The sequence below is a fragment of the Bombus affinis genome, chromosome 8, assembly GCF_024516045.1.
Source record: "Bombus affinis isolate iyBomAffi1 chromosome 8, iyBomAffi1.2, whole genome shotgun sequence".
Lineage (NCBI taxonomy): Eukaryota > Metazoa > Arthropoda > Insecta > Hymenoptera > Apidae > Bombus > Bombus affinis.
Window position 1 is genome coordinate 14,276,606 of NC_066351.1, and position 22,294 is coordinate 14,298,899.

General features: G+C 40.5%; 2 protein-coding genes across 2 annotated transcripts; one reads left to right on the forward strand and one right to left on the reverse strand.

Moving 5' to 3' along the window:
* The first annotated feature begins 703 nt into the window (after positions 1–703).
* Positions 704–20,961, forward strand: LOC126919100 (uncharacterized). Its single transcript, XM_050727794.1, has 11 exons — positions 704–1,305; positions 3,294–3,769; positions 13,538–13,837; positions 14,335–14,559; positions 14,715–15,023; positions 15,126–15,425; positions 15,611–15,916; positions 16,324–16,626; positions 20,054–20,198; positions 20,279–20,433; positions 20,518–20,961. Exons 2-11 carry the CDS (start codon positions 3,700–3,702, stop codon positions 20,820–20,822), a joined length of 2,418 nt encoding a protein of 805 aa, XP_050583751.1. The 5' UTR covers positions 704–1,305; positions 3,294–3,699; the 3' UTR covers positions 20,823–20,961.
* On the reverse strand, positions 20,941–22,078 carry LOC126919135 (COMM domain-containing protein 10). Its single transcript, XM_050727857.1, has 3 exons — positions 21,940–22,078; positions 21,361–21,724; positions 20,941–21,267 (listed from the first exon to the last, which is right to left on the reverse strand). Exons 1-3 carry the CDS (start codon positions 21,966–21,968, stop codon positions 21,067–21,069), a joined length of 594 nt encoding a protein of 197 aa, XP_050583814.1. The 5' UTR covers positions 21,969–22,078; the 3' UTR covers positions 20,941–21,066.
* Between the last annotated feature and the right edge of the window lie 216 nt (positions 22,079–22,294).

Genomic DNA, 22,294 nt, shown 5'->3' on the forward strand with positions numbered 1-22,294 from the left:
CTCTAATTGACGTCAGACGTAACCCTTTGCTCTTCAATGTCCCTGGACAACCGATTGATTTTAAACAGACCTATACAGCTCGTCGCGAAGAATACTTCAACTCTTCGAACCAAACCAACGACAATCGACGAATACCTAAATACATCTGAATTCTCCTTCTCGCAGACGCTTCTACGTACGAGTCTACCGGATCAACTCCACTTTCAACAAATTCGTACAAGCGGAGTTCCACCTCTTTCATAGAAAGTAGCTCTTTCATCGACGAAAGCGATATCGTCGAATTCCATTTATTGGGACGAAATTTGCCTGTCTAATTAACTGAAGCCGAGCTGCTACCTAATGGACGAAAACTAACAGGTAGCTAGCGAAGGAAATGGAAGCTATTATACGAATTCCAGTTGTATAAACCGTCTGCCGACAAGTTCAGATAAATGGAGTTCCATGGTACCGGAGGACGGCAGAGACGCAAAACCCTGTTCCACGACGGATGCTGCAACATTCCAATCCTCGACGACGCGACGGTCCCTTGGCGAGAACAGCGTCGCCGGCGAAAGGGTGCGTCGAAACAATTCCCCGGATACACCTGATCACGGCAGGGAGCCCTGAACGTTTCCCCGTGAGCGGCTGAGTCAGGTGGGAGGTGGAAGGTGGAGTTACGGGTGACGAGTCTCGGCGGCGGCCTCTGGTAGGGGCCCCTGGCGTCGTTGCGTACCCTGGTAACATTGGACCCCCACTTGCGCGTTTCGAAGTCGGAGGCGCATATACGACGGGCTCGACACCGATATACCCGACAACGACAACGACAACGACGCCGACCGGCGACCATCATCCGTCCTAGCGTCTGCAGTTGTTGCAGTCGGCTCACGGCGCTCACCGTTGAGCACGCGACCGTATACAGTCGCAGGGGATTCCCGGCGTTTCCCTCTGTACATATTCTCTTTGGTTGTTCGATACACTCGGTGATACCGACGATCGGCCGTTTTCCACATCGCGACTCGCGCCAAGGATAATACGTACGAGCGTTTCGCGGGATAGTGAGTCACACAGGTGCCACGAAGCAGACTGGACGAGAACGATCGGAATTCTATTTCTCTTTCTCCTTCTTTCTCTTATCCGCACGCACACAAACGCACGCGACTATATAGACTGTCTGTGGCGCGATCGGAATTGGGAAGGTCTGGAGCGAACCGATCGACCGGTCCCCACACGCGTTTCACCCGTGCGTCCACGTCGAGGACTCTTGGACGAGTGATTCGGGCACAGTGAGGGTACTCTCTCGGAAGAAGGGGTATCCGTCGAGTGACAGTGAGTAGATCCCGTGTGAATTTGGTGTACGAGAAGGATTGGTGGCGCGCTACTGGTGTATCTCGAACGAGAGCAAGGGAGAAACGTAGTGACAAAACGGAAGGTCTCGATCGAGATCGATCAGAGAGTGCGTGTATCTCGTGTGATTCTTTCGTGTGAAATCCGAACAATTCGGAGGGAAAGCGATATATTCGCGACACGAACACGCTCTTTCGTCTGACTTTCGAAATATTCGCCGACTTTTTGCCTTTCTATTTGCGTAGGATGCTCCTGAACACGATGCGTGATCAGAAGCGCGCCAACAAGCGGCCCGCGGGAAATCGCGACGAATTCGTACCGCCGTCTCGTAATTTTCGTTGTTTCGCTCCGGGCGGAGTTTCGATATTTTCGTAGGCTCGGTGAATCACCCGACCGATTCCGTTACTCGCGTTCGCGGAAAGTTCAAGGAAATACGGGTGCGCTCGCTCGTTCGCTCGCTCGATCGCTAAGCTGGCCTGGCCGCTTTCTTAAATCGTTATTTTCAGCGGGGGCCGATTATTTCGCGATTCCCTGTGCCCCATTATATGGTAATTACCGCGACACATGCTCGACGACGCGGCGTTACTTCATGCTCGAGTAACTTTGACATATTGGAAGCGTAATCGGTCGAGGCACTAAGCCGCGTGCAATTCGCCATCTCTTTTCAACTACTGCGATTTTTCTTTCTAGTGACGTGCGTATGATTAATTTGTAAATTTCAACATCGTTTACAATGATCGTGAATCATCGCCGTTCGATTTTCCAAGGAAAAGTAACGCTCTTTTTCGTCGAACCTATTTTTCTCGGTTTCGCGACACGATTATGATATAAATAGTTTGAAACGCTCTGTTCGTTCACCTCGTTCTCGACCTGGCATAGATCGTCGATCGTAGACGTTCATTGATCGACGCTCAGACGTTGTTTTTTATTCCTGCCTCGTCTAAGACATGAGTCAACGTTGCTGGATATCTAAAACGATCGCCGCGAGCAGCGTTCCAGTCGTTCTAGTTTTTTGAACACGCTCGGCTTTTCCACGATATATCGCACATTGCAACGCAATTTTTCGATACTTCTGAAACCATTCTACCCTCATAAATCATACACGTGGTAGAGTTCAACCGATCGGTGCCAATTATCTCGTGTGTTATTATTTTCATTAATAATAATCGATATTGCACGCACGTTATTTATAGAAACGCTCTTCCAACTGTAACCACAAGATAATTCCTCGAAAGAGAAAACTCTAAAAACGTATCCAACCAATAACGACACGATTTTAAATTATTGCTGCGACGTTTAATTTCCTATTATTTTACTGATACGTTTTGAAAGGGGAAAAAAAAAGAAAAAGAGACTCGTTAAAGAGCCACAGCGAGCTTCGGGAAACGTGTCGCATGGTCGACAGTTCGACTGGACGATTTACGATCCGCGTAAAAGATGGTCGTATCGACGTCACGTTCGTTTCCATTCACGAATCGGTAGGAACAATAAATCACGGTTATCTCGGGGTCAGCTGGAGGTTTCCGCGTACGAATCAACGTCACGTTGCAATAACGGAACTACGTCATAAATTAACGAGCCAACCTCAGCGGCCAGTTAGCCCGACAAAAATTTCCTAGCTACCTCGAGTTACACCGGTTTCTCCAGTGCTCTCGGCACCGTTTCCTTCCATGCGATCCACAAAGGTCAAGTACTTTTCACCAGTACGAACGGCCATCCTTCCGGTTATCCACGCGATCTCTATCGATTCTTCCTGGACTACGTTCCTACCAGGATCCCTTTTTTCAACGTCGATGGAATCCTTTGATCTTGAATCATCACCAGTATCGGTGGAATCCTTTGTTCTTCCATCTTTCCCAACGTTACAGTCTTCCCTTCTTCGAACTTCCATCCTTTCCTACGTCGATCCTTAGTTCTTTGATCTTCGATTTTTCCAACGTTAATAGAATCCTTCGTTCTTCGATCTAGAGAAGCACAACAGGATTAAGGAGGGAACGAAAGCAAGACTTCTAGCGGCAGATCGCTGAATCGTGAAAATCTAGGCGGTCAGTGTCGAAGAACAGTAGGAAATCAAATTACGAGAAGTCGAGATCTGGTTCGATTGGAAGGAAAGTGGAGGAACAATTTATCGAGCAGAAGATAGAAGCGTAGGGTAGAAGTCGAAGACGTTGTTACGTCGGAAGAGTGGTTTACACGCTCGTAAAACGGTGACACGGAGGGGGTTTTACATGCGTCATCGTCGTGCGGGTACAAATCGCACGCGACCATACTCTTCGACGACAGTACACGTGTATAACGACGCGCTCGATCGCTCCTACGAAACACGAGGCTTCGATCCTCCTTCAAGGACGTACGGTGATAAATGCGGTACCGGAGATGACGTCCTCCGTGTTCTCCAAAATGACGATCTGGCTGGTCCTGCTGTGCTTGATCATTACGTGCAATGGTGAGTACCGATCAGGATTCCGTTTCTATTTACGTTCCTATTGTCATCGTGAATCGTTGTTAACAAATTCTTGACGAGAGACGTGGTTCGACGTGGTTTCTACTTTCGTAAACGTCGAGAATGGGAGACGTGAGTCAACGTCTTCCATTTTATTCGACGTGATATGTGTTGCAAAAAAATGCAGAAATTTGGATAAAATTTATTTTACAGGATATCGTCGACAATACGTTAACGTTGAAGTTGTCATAATCAGGATATAACATAAATCGTTCGTTTCTGAGGGCAGAGAGGAATAAATTTATTTGTTGAAATTTAAATTCAAGAGATTTAATTTTCGTGAAATTTCAATAAATTGTACGCGTAATTATTTATTCTACCAAAATAAATCGAATAAATACCGTCTTCCGAAAGATTAATTTTCTATGAATCTAAACTTTGTTACTGAAACATCGTTGAGTCTTATTAGCGATCATTTTGCCTATATATAAATAATACGCGTTTTACTTCGGCGTAATGATAGTTTTAAAAACAGATCGCGTGACGCAAATGTTTGTATAAGATTAAATAGTTTCGTGCGTATTCATCGTTGGCTGACTTACCGGTGAATAAAAATTTGCACGTCAATTTTCTACCGAGAAAGTCTGTATAAATTATCGATGTCTGGAAATGAACAATGTAGTTACAATGAATTACGATCTGTCATGTGACAATAAGAATTTATCGTGAATCGATATTACGGATAGCGTAATAATATCGATTGGCCGACATGAACGAATTAATATGCTAGGAGTCATTATTTTTTACGACTCGAAAGGCCTCAACCTCGACAAGGGCCTCGTAACCTTTAAGTGGCATCACAGAGGTTGCATTCGAAATGACCAACGCGAGGGCATAAATACTTACTGTCAGTGACACGTAATATTTTATTATCGATCCAACTGTCGAATTTCGTTCGATTCGCATATATTTTTATTCCAACTTGTTTCTTCATTTTCGTTTGGAATCGTAGCTAGCACATTTGAATCGTTAAGAACCTTTTGACAGCATCGTAACGTTTTCATGTGATCCACTTTCACGGTATTTGAAAGCTCGCGTAAAGTAGTCATATTACTTGAATTCAAGTGACTTAGAGTCAAATGACTGCACTAACTAGAGTAGAAACTCGAATGGATATATTTCAAGTCGCAGAAACAATAAGTTCGCGCTAATGCCTCGTCCTCGAATTCATTGATTCCCCCCACTATCTGAAATTCCTCGTTCAAACAATCCTGTAATATAATTAATTATACGAAGTTCGAGTAAATTCACATAACAGAGGACAGGTTTAGGCAAGTGGATTCAATTGGCAGCAGTTTATTTACTCAAGAAACGAATTTTATTCCAACGAACGAAGCTCGAACAAACCAGAGTCCTATTCTATACCGAACAGTGACGAATAATAAGATCCGAAAGGAAATATTTTCTACGCCACAGACCATCTCACTTGCAAATGCATTCATTCTGACTCGCAACTTAAATTACCCGAAATCCCTCGACCGAACAAAACACCGACCACAATTCTCGCATTCGATATCCCAGAAAGAAAGAACTGACCAAAATTGCATGGAAACCGTTTCTTGAGCACTGCCACCTTGGCAATGAAACTAGCTCTCAAGGTGATTCTCCGTTGCCGCGTTTCGGGATGCCCGTTTCTCTTTCCACATTCGTGGGGTCCGCGACGATTCCGTTTCATTAAAAACGCGGCACGTGCGCCACGCAGCTGTCCGAGCCGCGCGAAAATCTGTGTTAACAGGTTCGATTCACTTTCGTAGAGCGCGTCGCGTGTCTCATTGGAATAACAAACGTCGAACGATTTTCGCCTGTCGCGAAACCCAGGCGAAATCATCGCGATCTCAAACGAGCGCGCTCACTTACCCGCGTAATCAGAGCGAGACGCTGATCATCGCATCGCGCATCGCTGGCAATCGTCCGCTCTTGCAGCTGTTGCGAGCTGCATTGGATGATTTCAGCGGGATTAGGAAAGTAATTGTAACCGACTATGTCCACGCGAGACGATTTTCCATTTTTGAAAGAATTCCAGGATCGAATCCTTAAAGTCAGGACCACGCTATTGAATTTCGCAAAATTTCCCATCCAAATTGTAACTTCAGATTATACGGCGGACTATAAGAACGTAAAATACGCATACGTTTGTTTTGCCTATTTTTCATAAATTCAATGCGATACAATTAAAGCTAATGCATCTTTTAAACCAAACATTGTCAACTATAAGCACCTTGATATTTTCGTATAGAGAATAAAGAAAACGCTAGTAATAACAATGTATAAAAATATATATATAATTGATTCTTAAAGAGTAGGAATAACTTTGAAATTATTAAACGATCGTACACTACCCACGAGCGTTTAATTTTCTTCTAACTTTTGTTACTTTGAAGTTACGACTGCATTTATCTACGTGGGATATCTTGCGTACTATAGCGAACGCTAATATTGGAAAGAGATTGCAAATGGTATTGCAAAAGTGAATGAAATATCTGAATGAAGTATATACGCTCTGCGAAGCTTTTTATTTGGTTATCAGTGTAGTATGAGGTGATTCTTAAACGTTGGTTACTTAATTTGGATAGAGGATCTTCTAATTATTCCGAGCAGTATAATGTACGTCACAGTTGACCCTGTTCCCTGACTTATGGAAGTCGCTCTAGTATGTGAACTTGAATCAATTTGTAGAACGATTGTCGCGCGAGGTATTCATTCATGTCGATCGTACATGTTTATTAAGAGAGAGATTAGCATACAAATGTATGCAACCAGTTTAGTTTTGTACAAACGCGTGAATTCTTTTCATTGTGTATTGTTTTATAAGAGATTGTTGGTTAGAACGTTACGACAGAACGATGACAGAATTACAGGGAAACGTTACATATGAGGTAAGAAGGAATCGAAGTGAGTGGGATTGAAATTTCCAATAACACAGTTACCAAGTTGCCGTGAAGACGTTTACATCTCGACTACGGTTCGTTGCTGGTAGCGATACGAATCGAAGCGATCGAGCGTGAAGAATTCGAGACGATCTTGGACCATGCACCGTGAATCATCCGAAGAAAAAGGAATTCGTTAGCTTGCTCGTCGGAAATATGTACTCTTCGTATAATTATCGAGTCACGTAAAAAGACTTAACAATTAATGATAATGTATTCGATGCAACGATGAAATCGACTGCGTATCAAACATTTAAAAAGAAAATAAATACGATCGAGAATGTAAATAACGAAATACTAAAATACCAAAAATATCAAAGATATTCAAAATATGGAAAATATAAAATGAAAACGTATAACACGTAACAGTACGATAAGGTGAGGCATTTTTGCGAGTACAAATAATTGTCGATTATTGCGCCCGTAACATCGACCGTGAGACATTAATAAAATTTGATATCCGGGAATTTCAGCGGTGATTTTTTTACCGATCGTTTTTCTGTGCACGCGTTCTCGTAAAGCATTCGCGGCATGGCCAGGGAGCGGCGTGCTCACGAGCCGAAAGAACTGGTTCTTCTGCGGAGGGTGGTTAAACTCGATGCAATGCGTGCATTTAGTGAAACATCGCTCTGGAATGCAAACACGTGGGGAAGGGTAGGAACCTGCATGGGAACTATCGTACGATCCTGCGTTACGATCCACACCACTGAATTTTATGCGTTCCATGGACACGTTCGTTTCGCTCCCGTCTAACTATCTTCTTTCCGCTGATTTTACGTAACGCTCGTCTATTTCCATCTATTCGACGATCTTCATTTTCTCTGATCTCATAATACGATTTACGTATTGGTTTCTTAAACGTCGAACAATGTGATTAATGTTAATCCAGTTGTATCATGAATTCAATTCTTGTTAGTATCTTCGATTTATCAATTGCTGTAACATTGCCTCAACAAATTTATTATATTTTTTTCTATTTTCCTAAAGACTACAATTTCTGATAATTCTTAGCAGCTGCGGCTCTCAGCAATATCCAGCAACTCGTTGTTTCGCGCTTTATAACCATCCGAAGAACAACAATTGAACCTTGCCAATCTATAACTTTCGTAGCGTGCAAGATGCTCCTTGGGATCTTTAGAGAATTCTATATACTTTTCCTTCTTCCCTTCTTTCCTTACAGTGAGACGTAGCTTCATCGAAGATGTAGAAACCACAAGCACCACGAAAACAGCGTTACCAATTGGTAACGAAATTTTTATCCACTCGTACTTTCACGTTTCGTTAGCGCAGCCTCTTAAAACAGCAGAAGCAAAGAAGTTCATTACGGGACCAGCATCTTTCTTCTGGTACCACCGTGACCAACTACTGCGTCGTATGAAGAAACGGAAACGAGGTTCGATGAATTCCGGGGTTAATCCTGGCCAAGGACAACGCTCCGATCGCAATGAAATAAACGATCGTCGGTCGTTCTCGTATCTCGAGTTACATACCTCGATAGATCGATCGAACACATGCACTGCTTGTGCTGATTTTGTAATATTTCTCAAGAGGCATCATCCCGAGATGCGAACAATAGATAGAATCGATTAAAAGGAACGATTTACAGAAAACACGAGTTTACCTCTATAAGAAGTAACTTCAGTCAACGAAGATTTATCGTATTTTCTTGACCCACTTCGATTAATTCCTTGTTCGCTTAGAAATCATCTGTCTTCGTTTGCGAATCGTCTCGTTTGGACAAGGAAATAATGAAGATTTGATATAAGCAGCAACAGAGCTTTGAACTGTTCAGAAAAACTTCACGTATAATCTCTGTACAATGCATAAACGATACGTGAAAAGGGAGCATACATAAAATAGATTAAAGTAACTCGATAGCCGCGAGTCTCGATTTAACCGGTCTGCCTCGGCGTCGATTAAGCCGCGGTTAATCGAGATCCCATCGCATTAACGTACAGCTCTAGAACACGAGGAAACTCGGGAAGATTCATCGAACGAACAGAAGCATTCTCGTTTATCTTTAAAATTATGCTTCTTCGAAACCAACTTTCGTGCAATCTTTATCTTGGCAACTGTCGAGAAGCTTTCTCCGTCGATCCCGTTGTCATCGATTTGGGAACGCGGTCGAAACCTTTCTGGGAAACCTGACCATGGCAATCGTTTCCTCGAACAGTATTTCTTCCTCGTCATCCCGGTTCAAAGTCATCGAGAATGGAAAAGGTTTCTTGAAAATGAAACTGACGTCACTGTTGCTCGTTAGCCGGCTAAAAGAAGGAACGTGAAAGGAATACAGGAATAGTTTAGAGCCGTTCTTTTTCCACTCTTTACGACCGTGATAGCGCATAACTACGTCGTTTCATCTTGTGCGTTGAATTACGCGTGTTGATAAGACACGTTGCGAGCTTTCTGAAGGAGCAAAATGACTCGGTTCCGCTGACAACTAGCCAGTTTTGCGTCAATTACGCTTCTGTAATCGCAAACACGTATTTTTCGATTTTGATAATTTATAGGAAGAAGATACTTCGGCGAAGAAATAGAACCACGAGCGGTTTCGGTTAGTAACGAGAAAAACTCGACAGAGATCGATAGAATCTTGATTATAATAATACGCGGTAATTGGAACTTTGATTAATGATAGATTCGATTGGGAATCCTTGTAAGAAAAATCGGTGAGCAACGGTAGAAACTGAAAAAGATTGTCACGTTTTTTGTTTAAAAGCTTTTAATCTTTGAAATGTTAATCTTAGAATATTTTGAAATAGTTGATGTCCACTCGTTGTGCGTCGTGATTGCAATAGCGATAATCAAAGTTCTAGCGTATAACATTTGCATGCCCTGGATGAGACAGAAATCGGTATACGAGTAGAAAGCATGAGATATAGGTTAATAGTGTTAAAAAAAATTGATCGTAAATACATATGTTCATTTTCGCAAAGGATAATTACAGGGCAATTTCACAGTTAAGAAACAAGTAGTTCATTTGAAAAGTATGCGCGACAAAAGTTGATAATCGTTTGGAAGTTTGCCAGGACCATTTTAGATTACACTGAACGATTATCTACACGCGTTCCTCGAAGAATAGTTTCTTGAAATCCATATGTGCAAATATACATTTTTCTCGTTCGTAAGTAGGTACATATTGACGAAAAATACTAACCAAACATTCCAGCAAGTCAAGCTTTTGCATTCTCTTAAAATATACGTTCTTGAAGAACGTTGCTGGCATACCGGTGTACCATAAATATAACTAGTATTTTCTAAAATACTTTCCAAAATTCAATCTTCCTGACTCATCGTCCAATCGCCAGCAATTCGACACCATCATCGTTCTCTCATTTATATTTTCATTACTCTTAGTATCTTAGTCGACGAACGAAATTTCTATGGTTATGGCGATGTAGATCTTACAAAAAGGCAACGCCCAGCGAACGTATTTTGAGTTTCACAACGTCGTCTACGTGGGAAAAGAAATCGGCCGGTGTCTCTAATTGTCCTCCCGGAGACATCGATGTAAGGTTAACGACCGTGGTTGCACGTCCATCGGCTCGGTCTTAATTACGGAACGATATCCTCTTCGACTTGGTCGAATCCTCGTTTTTCTCCGTTCTTCGCTTCTCTCGCGGCCACTCCTCGCCACAAGAAACGGCTGGCCTTGTCTTACGGTCGATAATCTTGGGATGGGATTCCATTGTTGTGGAATTAGTCACGGCGAGACCTGCGAAGGTACATCCGGGACGCGTACCTGGCCCAGCACGAAATCTCGAAATTCCGATGTTTTAATCGGCAAGGTTATCAGCCGCGGCTAATCGGCCGTTAAATCATTAATCGATCTACGAAACAGTCATATCGTATGGTAAAACTGGCGAATGGTATTAATCGAAGAAACGTTACGTTCGCTGTTGACCATAAATATCAGCATACCCATTTATATTTAATGTATCTTAACGCGTAATTTTCTGCTTATTTTATTACAAGTCTGTTATTTCATTAGCATCGTTTAATTGGCTAAGAATCATGGCGATGTAAGTTACAGAACGGTATTTTGCATTCATTATTACGAGAAATTCATTATATATTCTTTCGAGGCACGAAAACTTATCGTCGTAAAGTACAAAGCTATAACTTGATTAAATATAAAACTAACCAGATGATATTCGTAAGACGTGACTGAAATGCTCGACTAAATTGAGATTCTTAAAACCTTCGCTCGCGCCACTATAATATGCAACCTTCCGTATGTTCCTTACGACATAAAATACCAAATGCAAGTGAAAATTGTTGGAATTTTCCAATAAATGTAACCAGGTGCTTTGATGTTTGACAGTGTGGGTGATGTGGAGAATATTTTGGTTGTTAATGTATTTAAAATTAATGGGACCTCGGTGATTCGCGGCGGGCAACGATCGAAAATTACGTGGCGGAATATCAAGGACGCGATGAAGAAAGTAAGAAAGTACGAAGAAAGTAAACGGTGGCCTTGGACTGGCTGAATGAATACGGCGTGACTTAGATGCTGCACGATCGCGTCCGTTCTTTCTTTTCTTCTTCGCTCTTTCCTTTCAAAGTTCAACCAGTTTTATCATATCCTTGACGATTATGTCTGCTAAAGCAAAGATTCGCGATAATCAAATTTCTCTGTTCCGTCCAACGACAGACTTACAAAGTCGTTCAACGAATTAAATAAATAATTTGACGAAGTTGCTCGAAACGAACTACGTTGGATTTAACTATGTTGGAGCATTATCGTTGATTTTTATATATGATTATATCAGATGGTAACACCTACACACGCTATACCACCTTATGCAACAATTCCCACAGTCCGCTGCAGCGAAGTCAAATGACGAAGGATGCGGATTAGCCACGTCACAGTTTCGAATAATAATTTAAAACGCATAAAACAGCGGTAAATACTTGAAAGAAACGAGGAAGCGATGGCTTAATAAACATATTGTATGAAAATCACAGTTATTTGGAGAGAAAGTTTTTCAACGAAAACCTCAGATATTCCGTTTATTACCTTCTAACATTCCGCGTATATCTCTAATTACAAATTACAGCTCTAATATTCCTGCGATAGATATTACTATTAATATTAAGCAATATCTATACGTAGAATATTTTCTACGTTTCTGAAGCAATCCGATTCTGTTGAGTTTTCGTTAGTTATTTATAAACGAAGGTCTTCATATCTTTTTGCCTCCTGTATAAAATTATATCGCGCGGCCTGTTACGGAATAATGGCTAAATATTTTTAATTGAACGAAGAGGAACAACGATGCTACAAAAAAAAAAAAAAAGGAAGAAAATGATAAAAATTCTCCAATTTTGAACTGGTAGATAGAAACCTTTGGATGAAGGAGTGCGGAACAATAGCTATTAAATTGTGTACACTGTGTATGTATGTAAACCATTGGAACCATCGTCGTCATCAACGATATAATCAACACGACTACTCTACGTGTCTACTATAAATTCCAAAGTTTATACACCTTGAATGCGGTGAAATTATATTACCAGTTACCAGCCATGAGTATGTCAATGTAAAGTGGGAAACGACCTTCCAGTGTCAGCGACCAGCTTTGCTCGTCTTGAGGACGAGCTTCGCCACATGGCGAACGTAACGAGACAATACCAAGGACCAAGTTCGGCACGGACGCGTATTACATACCGTGGCCACGTAGAAAGTGTGGAACGGTGCACACGGTGGCTCTTTCATTCAGAGAAATTTGACCGTGATCGTTGGCCGAACAAAAACGGCCGACTTTCGATACAATTAACGATACGGGCTATTTCGAGATGGTTCTATCAAGTTTTTACGTGTGCAATTCTGCTGTCGAGGCAACTTTTTAATGAGAGTTCGCTCGTTAATTAGAAGATCCTAACGATACTGCGATAACTAGGAAGATAAGATTGATGCGTGGAAGTGAAACTTCCAGTGAAAATCGAAAAGAAAGTGGTAGAAATGGGAAAGAAGGAATTATCGAAATTCGATTTGATTGCCAATGAGATTGTAGGACTTGTGTTACAGAACGGTCGATTTGGTATTCTGGACACAGTGTATCGAGCCGAGTTTTACGACGCTAATTCTTCGTGGTTCCCCCTTTTAACAAATATTTTATTATCGATCCGTCCCTGGTTCTATTTGCACATGGCGACAGACGCGCGACGCAAGGCGATTGTCTACGTGACTGTCGTAGCTTCCTGCCCGATGTGTCCTACATATATATATATATATATGTTCAACCGAGTTCCTTTGGATCACGATGTGACTCTTCATTGGAACACGGAGCCTGTTCAATTTTTCTGGTTTCTCAAAACTGGTAAAAATTTAACGACCAAGTATCAAACAACAAGTTCATCGACGTTAAACGATAAAAACCTATAGGTTCGGTTTCTATAAATAATATAAAGAATACAACAAGAATTATTAAGATCTTGAAGATAACACTACCTAAAATAATTAATTAAACCCTAATAATATTATTCTATCAATTGTTCCACTGGATGATATGTCGAGAAATTTTCGAATGCGAGACCAGTTGGTAATTTAAAGGAACGTGATCGCATTATCGATACATGTCGCGGTATTTAAAATATTTCTGGAATTCTCGAACACGCAACCTATGAGGCAATGTTCAAACGAGCCATTTTAATATGTGACTTTCCTTTTTCCACGGTCTTACCGAACAAACTTTAAACGTCTCCAAGTTACTGTACAAGTCTAGTGAAATTCGAAATTTCATTTCTAATCTCGAATTCCATCGTGACGATCTGTTGATAGGCGTACCCGTGCCAGAAGAGTCTAACGACGCTACAACGATCAATGCTACCACGATCAGCCCGATTTCTACGGATCCTGAAATTCAGGGTCATTCGATGGACGATATCTTGCCAGGAACGAAGGCGCCACCGAGCCCCGTGCTATTCGTGAACGTTCCGGAGCACACGGAAACGGAACTCGGCTCGTCCGTTCTTCTAGCATGCAGAACCGCTAATCCTGTGGCCGAGTGCCAGTGGTCCTGGCAACCTTTACCACCGGTTCACCTGCCACTTCCGGATATCAGCGAAACACCAGCGACCAGTTAGTTACCAATATATTTTCATATTAAAAGACAAATCCATGAAATCCATGAAATTTTCTTATTCATTTGCGAATTTTTATGCAATTTCATACTTTCGTGAAGGAAACCGGAGAAATGGAATCTATACAATAATTTGTTTCGTCCACTGCAAATTACGTCGAGTACTCTACTTCGGATTTTTTATATATTTTTATATATTATACGGATTTTTGCAAGCTCTAAATTTAGCACAAATGCATAAGAATCCGCACTCTAATCACAATGTTACGAATACTTCAAGTTTAGCATTGAAGCTCCTTAAGTATCATAGAACAAATTTATGGTCGATCGATTCCAAGTATATTTCGTCTTTATGAATAAAACAATCGATAATACAATTTTTTATTTGTTTCGATTATGACGAACGCCCGTGAGTCAAACTTTCGATAAAGCTCTGTTATTTCCGACGGCACTCGTGTACCGCGTGTATTTATCGAAGTTCTCTTATAATTTATAGCCACCACGGTCTCGGTGATTCAGACGACAACCACGCCGACTACCAATCCGCTGCCGGTACGACAATTTCCTGCCTTCGGGAACAATAGCAACGACTGTTCCGTAAGATTCTCAAGTACGAAGCACGAGCAGACCGGATACTGGAGCTGCGCCGCGAGAACTTCCACGAATGATCCTTTCACCAGCACGGAACCTGCTAAGCTGAGCATCGTTAATGAGCACCAGAGTATGGAATGTTGATCGTCTCTTCTTATCCTTCTAATTCGTCGTCCAATTACGTTATATTATTTCCTGAATCTGAAAACTTATTCGTTAGAAAATAATTAAAGAAGAAGAAAGTAAGGAACAGCAAGATGAACGTTGATATTTATAAATGTCCAGATCCTCTGATCGTATTTGCGAAACTCGATAACGTCGTGGAAGTACCAGCAGGATCCTCGGCGCAAATAATGTGCCAGATGAAAGCATCTGTCCGTGAATGTCAATGGTCCTGGAGGCAGTTAAACCAATCGCAGCCGTGGAACCTCGAGGTGAAGCGATTTCCAGCTTTCGGCAACGACAGCACCGATTGTAGCATTAAATTCAAGAACGTGCTGCCTGAGCAAGAAGGATACTGGACGTGTGGCGGCAGAATCGATCCGAATTCTTCGTTCACGCAGTCGAATCCCATTCGATTTCTCATTTCGGAAGGTAAGAGATCCGAATTCTTTTTATCATCTTGAAACGATATCTTTAAAGAATTCCTTTCGATATCATAACGATACATTTTTGTTTTTTCATTTTCTTTCGCAGTTGAATTTGTACAATTATCCAGAGGAATCCAAGTAGCACCTGGTGAATCGGTGCTCCTCAGATGTCTGGTGAACAAGCCAGTGGTACAATGTGAATGGTCCTGGAGGGCATCCAACTCGAGTCAGGCACCTTTGTTAGTTAAGAAATTCAATCCTAACAAAGACGCGGATCATGATTGTTCGGTGAGGTTCAAGAACGTCCTGTACGAAGAGGAAGGATTGTGGACGTGTGGCGTTCGACTGTCACCGCATGGAATTCTTCACGAAGCGCCACCTGCGACTGTTAGCCTTCTACCTACGGGTACGAATACCTGGTCCTCTGTAAAATATAAAAAATCAAGTCCTAGAAATATATATTTTTTCGCGGACCGATATTGTTGGAAAATTAACGAACGCGAAAATTAACAAGCAACGCACGATTTCTTCGCACGTTTATCTACCAAAACGTGGATTTAATCGATCAATTTATCTCGATCGATGTTCCAGCCAAAGTCAACTTCGTTGAAATGCCGTCGGACACTTCCGTGCCGATTGGTACGGAGGCCACGTTGAAATGCGTAACGAGCAGCCGCGTGGAAAAGTGTACGTGGACCTGGAAATCACTTCACGGAAACGAGCCAGAAATCGTCGCTCAGGAATACCCAAGCAATGGCGACCTTGGTAGAGACTGTTCGCTCACGTTGCCACGAGTATACGCCGAAAAACAGGGTCAGTGGGCTTGTCAGGTGTCGATCAGTTCCCTCAACACGATGCTGACCTCGCCATTCGTCAAGCTCACCGTATTCGAGCAAGGTATTTTTATTTTCATCAACGTCCTTCTTGCTTCCACCTTCTATCATTTCCATAACTTCTTCCACCTTCTATCGTTTTAACCTTCTTGCTACTAAACAACAGATGTTAATGTAAATTTATACTTTAGATAAGGAGTACTGCACTTTGCATATTATATGCAAATTCACCATAAATACACAGAGATCTATCGGCAATCTAATTATTACCTGACATTTCATTTCCATCGTTCGCTCGTTTTTCATTTTTATTACGTTATATTCTGCATCGTATTACCATATTCTCGATATTTATATTACGTAGCTCGATACTAATTCCGTGCCTAATGCATCTCTATGTATTTATATTGAATTTTACCAAAGGTTATGGGGCCCGTATAATAAAATATCATTGTTATATTTCATTTTCAGACGAAGTGAAGTTCTCGGAGCTCTCTCAAGACATCCAAATATCAGCTGGAGGGAGCGTCTTCCTGCATTGTGTGACTTCGTCGGCCGTGGAACAGTGTCGATGGTCCCTGACCCCGGTAAACTCGAATACCACGGTAGTGGTAAAGCAATTTCCGGCGGCCGGAAGCGAGGCCAGGGACTGCAGCGTCAGGCTGACGCACGCACTCGCGGAACAGGAAGGATTGTGGACCTGTGGCGCCAGGGTACGTGGCAAACAGAACTACACGGATGCACCTCCGGCCAAGCTGAGTCTTCTGGAACCAGGTATCATAGAATCTTGAGACGGATTCGCGACATTCCTTTCCTTTCACGGGTGGGGGTGTACAAAGAGCAATCGATCATAGATCCATGGATCTCTGGTCGCCTCGCGATATTCGCAACAACTTCAAGGCGTGGTCGTGGATCGGCCATAGATCCTGAGGAGTGTACAGCATCAACGTATATTGTGTATATATTAGCAAATTACGGATGAGTCCATCAACTTGAACTTGGAACACGAACAAGTTGTAGAAAAATAATCGAGTTTCCGGGTAATGGCGTCGAGAGAAACCTTTCACCTCGGCAATCGTGTAATTTGCTTTTCGAGGCTGTAAACGAGTGGACGTAAAGGTCGCATATATTGCCAAGAAAGGTCGGCTCTTTGTTGTTTATACAAAGAATGATGACGTTCTTTCTCGGGAGAAAATCAATGACGATCGTCGCCGAGATTCATCTCTTATGAAACCACGATATTAACGATCGTTGTGACCGTACACTGATGATCATCTTTGCATATTATTCATCTCATTTTGCTTCGTTGCGTTAGACAAAGATTGCACAAAACTAAACTTGATATTCTTCTTACAGTCAGTTTTTTTTTAAATATGTAGATATATGAAAATAATGAATATGCATAAGGAAGGGGACTTCGACGTTAATTTTTCCAGCATTCGGGAGTCGTTTTTCCGGATATTCTAATTAAGTGACTCATCCTCTGCAATGTATACATGATGTATCGTGTAACGGACATTAGTATTTCTGATCGATATCGTTTGGAAGATCGTCACTGGGAAAACACGTAGTAAAAAGGGACAGTGACTAGCTTTCAAAGCATTGAGAAAAATCGATCGCGCTATTGTACTATGTATCGCAAAGTCTTAGAATATACAATTGAAAGCCGCGCGTACACGATTAAAGGAATTCGTAGAAAGAACGAAAATAATGATCGATCATCAATCTTAGTACCATAGACGAGGAATTGATCGCGTCTAAGTTCTCCGAAGACTGTTGTGGGTGAAGGCATCGCGGTGGTGATGGAATCTGTACGATGTTTCGAGTCTCATAGATGATGTCTACTTCTCTCGATGACTTATGATTTAGTCATCAATCACGTATATATTGTAAAAGAGGTAGACATATAAAAAAGAAAAAAGTATATCCGTTTCTTCGGTCTGCAATTTTTATTTAAATGAGATTATCATATTCGATTTAGCATTTTCTTTCCTCGATTCTTGTAAGGAATTCATTGTTACGTTTGCAACAAACAATAAGATTCCTTACTCGTTACCTAGCGTACCGTTACCGCGCATATAGCATTTGCATCGATTAGCATTAGATCGTCCTAATTTATCGTTGTTTTGGTCGCATCCATTATTGTTTCCCTCGCAATTCCTTGATAAATCTTCACGAGGATTTATTAGATCGTTATGCCTCGGGGCTAATCAAAGCCTGGCAATTAATGAGCGATTAATAATGCTGTCCGGTTTTCTTATAGGACACATGTATCGTTAAAAGGAACGCTAAATAATATATCCAGCAAGATCGTTCCATTAATAACAATTATTTCATCCGCGCCATTAAATTCTCTATCTTATTTGTCAAGCATACCATGCAATATGTCTCTGTGCTCACTAAACTGTATTTCAAGCGTAATGTTTCTTTTTATCCCCATCGATGGCACGCTTAAGAAGCGCACCTTACTCGTTAAATAACATCTATCACTCAATGTCATTCACCCTTTCTTATTTATATGCTCAACGGCAGGTCTACGCTCAAATGATTTCGCATTTAGCATAGTTAGTAGCCGCGTTAGTAAGTACGCGAAACCGTATTGTGTGTGTAAGCCTTTTCGCGAGCATTCTGGCTAAGTTTATTGTCATTTCTCGTATTATTTATTGTCGAATGTCAGGGAAAGTGCTTTGAACAAACGCTCGCCAATGAAGTTTGCCGACTTACGATCCATCGATTCGAGATTGTTTCTCCTGTTCTGTTCTCTTTTCATTTCTATTTTCTTCTTTTTGTTTCTTCTTTTTTTTCTTTTTTTTTTTTTACTTCTTTGATAAGACGATGGATTCGAAAGTTTTTTCAAAGCGATGCTAATTAATTCGAGACGTTTTGACGAACAGCAGAACAATTCCACAAATTGCCCTGCTGTAAGAGAGTAACCAGGGAAAAAGCGTTCGTTCTCTTCGTTCGTTTTCACGCGTAACGTTAGATCTGAGACGCATTAGCTAGTAACTATTTAAAAAGACTACGCGTAGAAATTTTAATGTTTAAGGCTACGAATATTTATTTGTTAAGCGAAGTAGGTCGTTTAAGAGACTCCAGTGTGCTAATAACGATTAGACTCGTCACGGGGCCGTTAACGAATCAAGTTAGCTGAACCGTGGCCAACGTGTTGCTAAACGAGAAGTCAACGTACCGATGACATTACGAAAACTCCACGATCAAACAGGTTTTTTTTTTTTATTAGAAATACTACGATACGCACTTTCTACATACTCATTATATTCAATTACATGCTAAAATTAACTCTAAGTAGACAATTCTTACTGTTAAGCGTCCCGTTTGTGATGTTCACCTTCGTTTCGAATAATGTAGCGTTGTCGTTGCCGTCGGTCGACCGGCCGTCACTACGAAAGGATAATAATTACGTTTGAATCACTGTAATTACTAAAGGCACAAAAATAATATCAGCAAACGATATCAATATTAAAGAAGAAGTTCTAATTGCGACGTTGTCGTTCGAAGAGTCCCGGATATTCATAGGGAACACGATACACATCGCGTGCAATAATCAAACGTAGAACGCTTTCGTTCGAAGCTAATTAATACCTTCGTGTGCCATTGAGTTACTGTTAAGTTCCCAACGTGAACAATACAGGAATGTACACCGGGATGTGATCGGTGGATCGTCGTACGTTTCCATGCGCGCTTGAGTATCAGTCTCTCCGGCATTGTAAACCATTTCTTTAAATAAATGATAATACGAAAACGTCATTGCGGTCTTTCTCATTCCCATCGCCTTTGATACTAACATACGTACGCTATACATATACCATAGAAATAAACTTAAAACGTCCTATCCAAATGAATGATATTTTTGAAAATATGTGTATACATGTATAATAAATTGTGTACCATTAATGAATCGTTTTAAGTATCATACTCTTTGCCATATGTGAACACATGTTACACAACGAACATCTTCGACACATCGACACATTTTTCACATATTGTACCCTAACCAAAAATATGTCACGTGAAATTTGCTTGTGCACGGTGTGAACACTTAATGCACACGCGTTGATATATGTTCGATCCTGGAAGAATCTGCACTACCGAAGGAGAGACATCAACGCTTTCGGTGATTGGGCTAGAAACGAATCGATGAAACAAAGTACTGATTACAGAAAAGATTGATGATTTTTAGAACCAGTGACTGTGGCATTGTGGGCTGTGCCCCATCAAATGACCACTCTTTCGTGCAAAGTAGAAACTGTACTATCGAAAGTCCAATGCCACTGGATCCACGCGCCGAAAACTCATATTTTTCAGAATATCAGCGAAACGAAAAGGTAACTTTTCTTCTTAATTCGGCATTTTCCAAGCTGAGAACTTTCTAAATTTTATCTCTCTTTTTTTCTTTGATTTCTAGGCACAACGTACAGATGGATTATCATACAGGCGTATGTACCTTGGAATTCAAACCCGATCATTCAGATTTAGGGAATTGGATGTGCAAATTTACTGTTCCGGACACTGACGAAGAGATAGGAAGCGCAACAGTTGTTCTATTAAATAGTCTTGGCGGTGAGTATTATTGGATTTCGTTATGCTATCAAACTCTGAAAAAAAAAAGATAGATATAATTTTGTTTTTAATTCAATGTTGTAGATGAAAAGTTGGGATGGATCGTAGGTGCTCTGACGACCCTGATTTTATTCCTAATGATTATTATGGTTGTTTTAGTAGTTTGTAAAACACGTTTATTTATAAGGAACTCGTCAAAAGTTTTAGAAACCGTTGCCGTGTCGGGGAAGAAACGGGTTTCGCAGGTTAACAACGAACGGTATTCCGAAAATCCATCAAAATTAGATATACAAATTTCTGAGCCAAATCAAAATGTAACAAATATCGATAGCGTTCTTCCAAATAGAAGCCCACATTTATACGAGCATGTTGGAAAATGTAGGAAGTAATCGAAAGAGTACAAAAATCTCCGAAAATGAGTTAAATTTGTTCTTTTCTAATCCAAGTATATCGTAAAATCAAAATTAGCTTGCAAAACAAATGTATTAATAAATAAAGATATAATAATAAACATAAAAAGTTAGAAAATATATTTTATATAATATAAACCTTTTTTACAATAACTATATATGTATATATATATAATGTGTATGTGTGTGTAGTAGTAGTAGTAGTAGTAGTAGTAACTAAATACTATTTAAAAGCATCCAATTGTGACTGTATTTTCTCTAGATTATGATACAGATCTATGAGTTCTTTCTTATCGAATTCCACTGTTAATTTTGATTCCTCTTCTCCTGTCAAATTCAACTGCAATAATGACATTGGCCGCGCGTCTTTTTTAATAGAGGAAGATGCAGCTTGAATATTTAAACACCAATCAATGTCTTTAACCTAAAACAGAATAAATTAGTATAAAATGCATGTTCTTATTTCCTACATCCATCCATGTAGATAATATTGATGGTCATTATCATCGTGACATACCTGAACAGGAAATATAGACATCTGTCTAAAATGATCGATTATTCCTTTACTATATGTGATCCATGCATTTAAAAATATTTGAATTTTCTCATCATCCGTTTTAAAAGTGTCCTTCAAAGTGTTTTCCATCAATTGTGGTTTTACAATATTACAAGTAGCTTGTTTGTAAATCAATATTATCGCATCTAAAAGGCAAGTTAGATCATCCTTATTCAAATCCAAGGAAACCAATAGTTTTTCCTCTTCTTCTTCACTGAATATTTTTGTATCAATAGCAGACTGAAGCGTCTGACAAATACGATTAATTAGTAAGCGGAATTTACTGTTGTCTACCTGATTTGCTATTTTTAAACCTCGTTCGAGCCTAAAACAAATAATGCCGATTTAGATGAAACAACTGAAATATGAGATCATCATACTACGAATCTAAAATTTGCTGTGAGTGTCGTTTATCGAACAAAAAAAAGAAAAATGTTGGATAAACGACACTCATAGAAAATTTTAGATTTTTCTTTTTTTTAAGATGATGCGTTAGTTACATTGAACCAATTTAATAAGAAATAAAGATTTAAATACTACCGCGGTGTCACTGTGATCCATGAAGCCATGATACTTGTCACATTTATAGGTTATGCGACTAACTTGAGAATAAAAAGTTGAAGAAATCAATGAACATGATTTGACATTACATCTTTAGTATTAATTTAGTTAATCAGCGCTGAAATTTTCAAAAATAGCAGTTAGTTGTGTGCTGCATTCTTATATCACGAATTGTGCATGTATTTAGGTGAATGTATCAGTACTGAAACTGTGCACTTGATAATTTTAACATTAATTAAAATTTGCACTATATCGTATTTGTGCTATGAATATGATTTACACAGATATATACTGCAGTCAAGAAAACTAGGTCTTACGCGAACCTGTTTTCTTC

Bases quoted from the DNA above. Each gene is read 5' to 3' on its own strand.
- LOC126919100 (XM_050727794.1), top strand. From the start codon at position 3,700: ATGACGTCCTCCGTGTTCTCCAAAATGACGATCTGGCTGGTCCTGCTG. The intron at 3,770-13,537 runs GTGAGTACCGAT...ATCTGTTGATAG, and splicing joins CTTGATCATTACGTGCAATG to GCGTACCCGTGCCAGAAGAG. The intron at 13,838-14,334 runs GTTAGTTACCAA...TATAATTTATAG, and splicing joins CAGCGAAACACCAGCGACCA to CCACCACGGTCTCGGTGATT.
- LOC126919135 (XM_050727857.1), bottom strand. From the start codon at position 21,968: ATGGCTTCATGGATCACAGTGACACCGCG. The intron at 21,725-21,939 runs GTAGTATTTAAA...TATTTGTTTTAG, and splicing joins TGGATCACAGTGACACCGCG to GCTCGAACGAGGTTTAAAAA. The intron at 21,268-21,360 runs GTATGTCACGAT...ATTCTGTTTTAG, and splicing joins TGTCTATATTTCCTGTTCAG to GTTAAAGACATTGATTGGTG.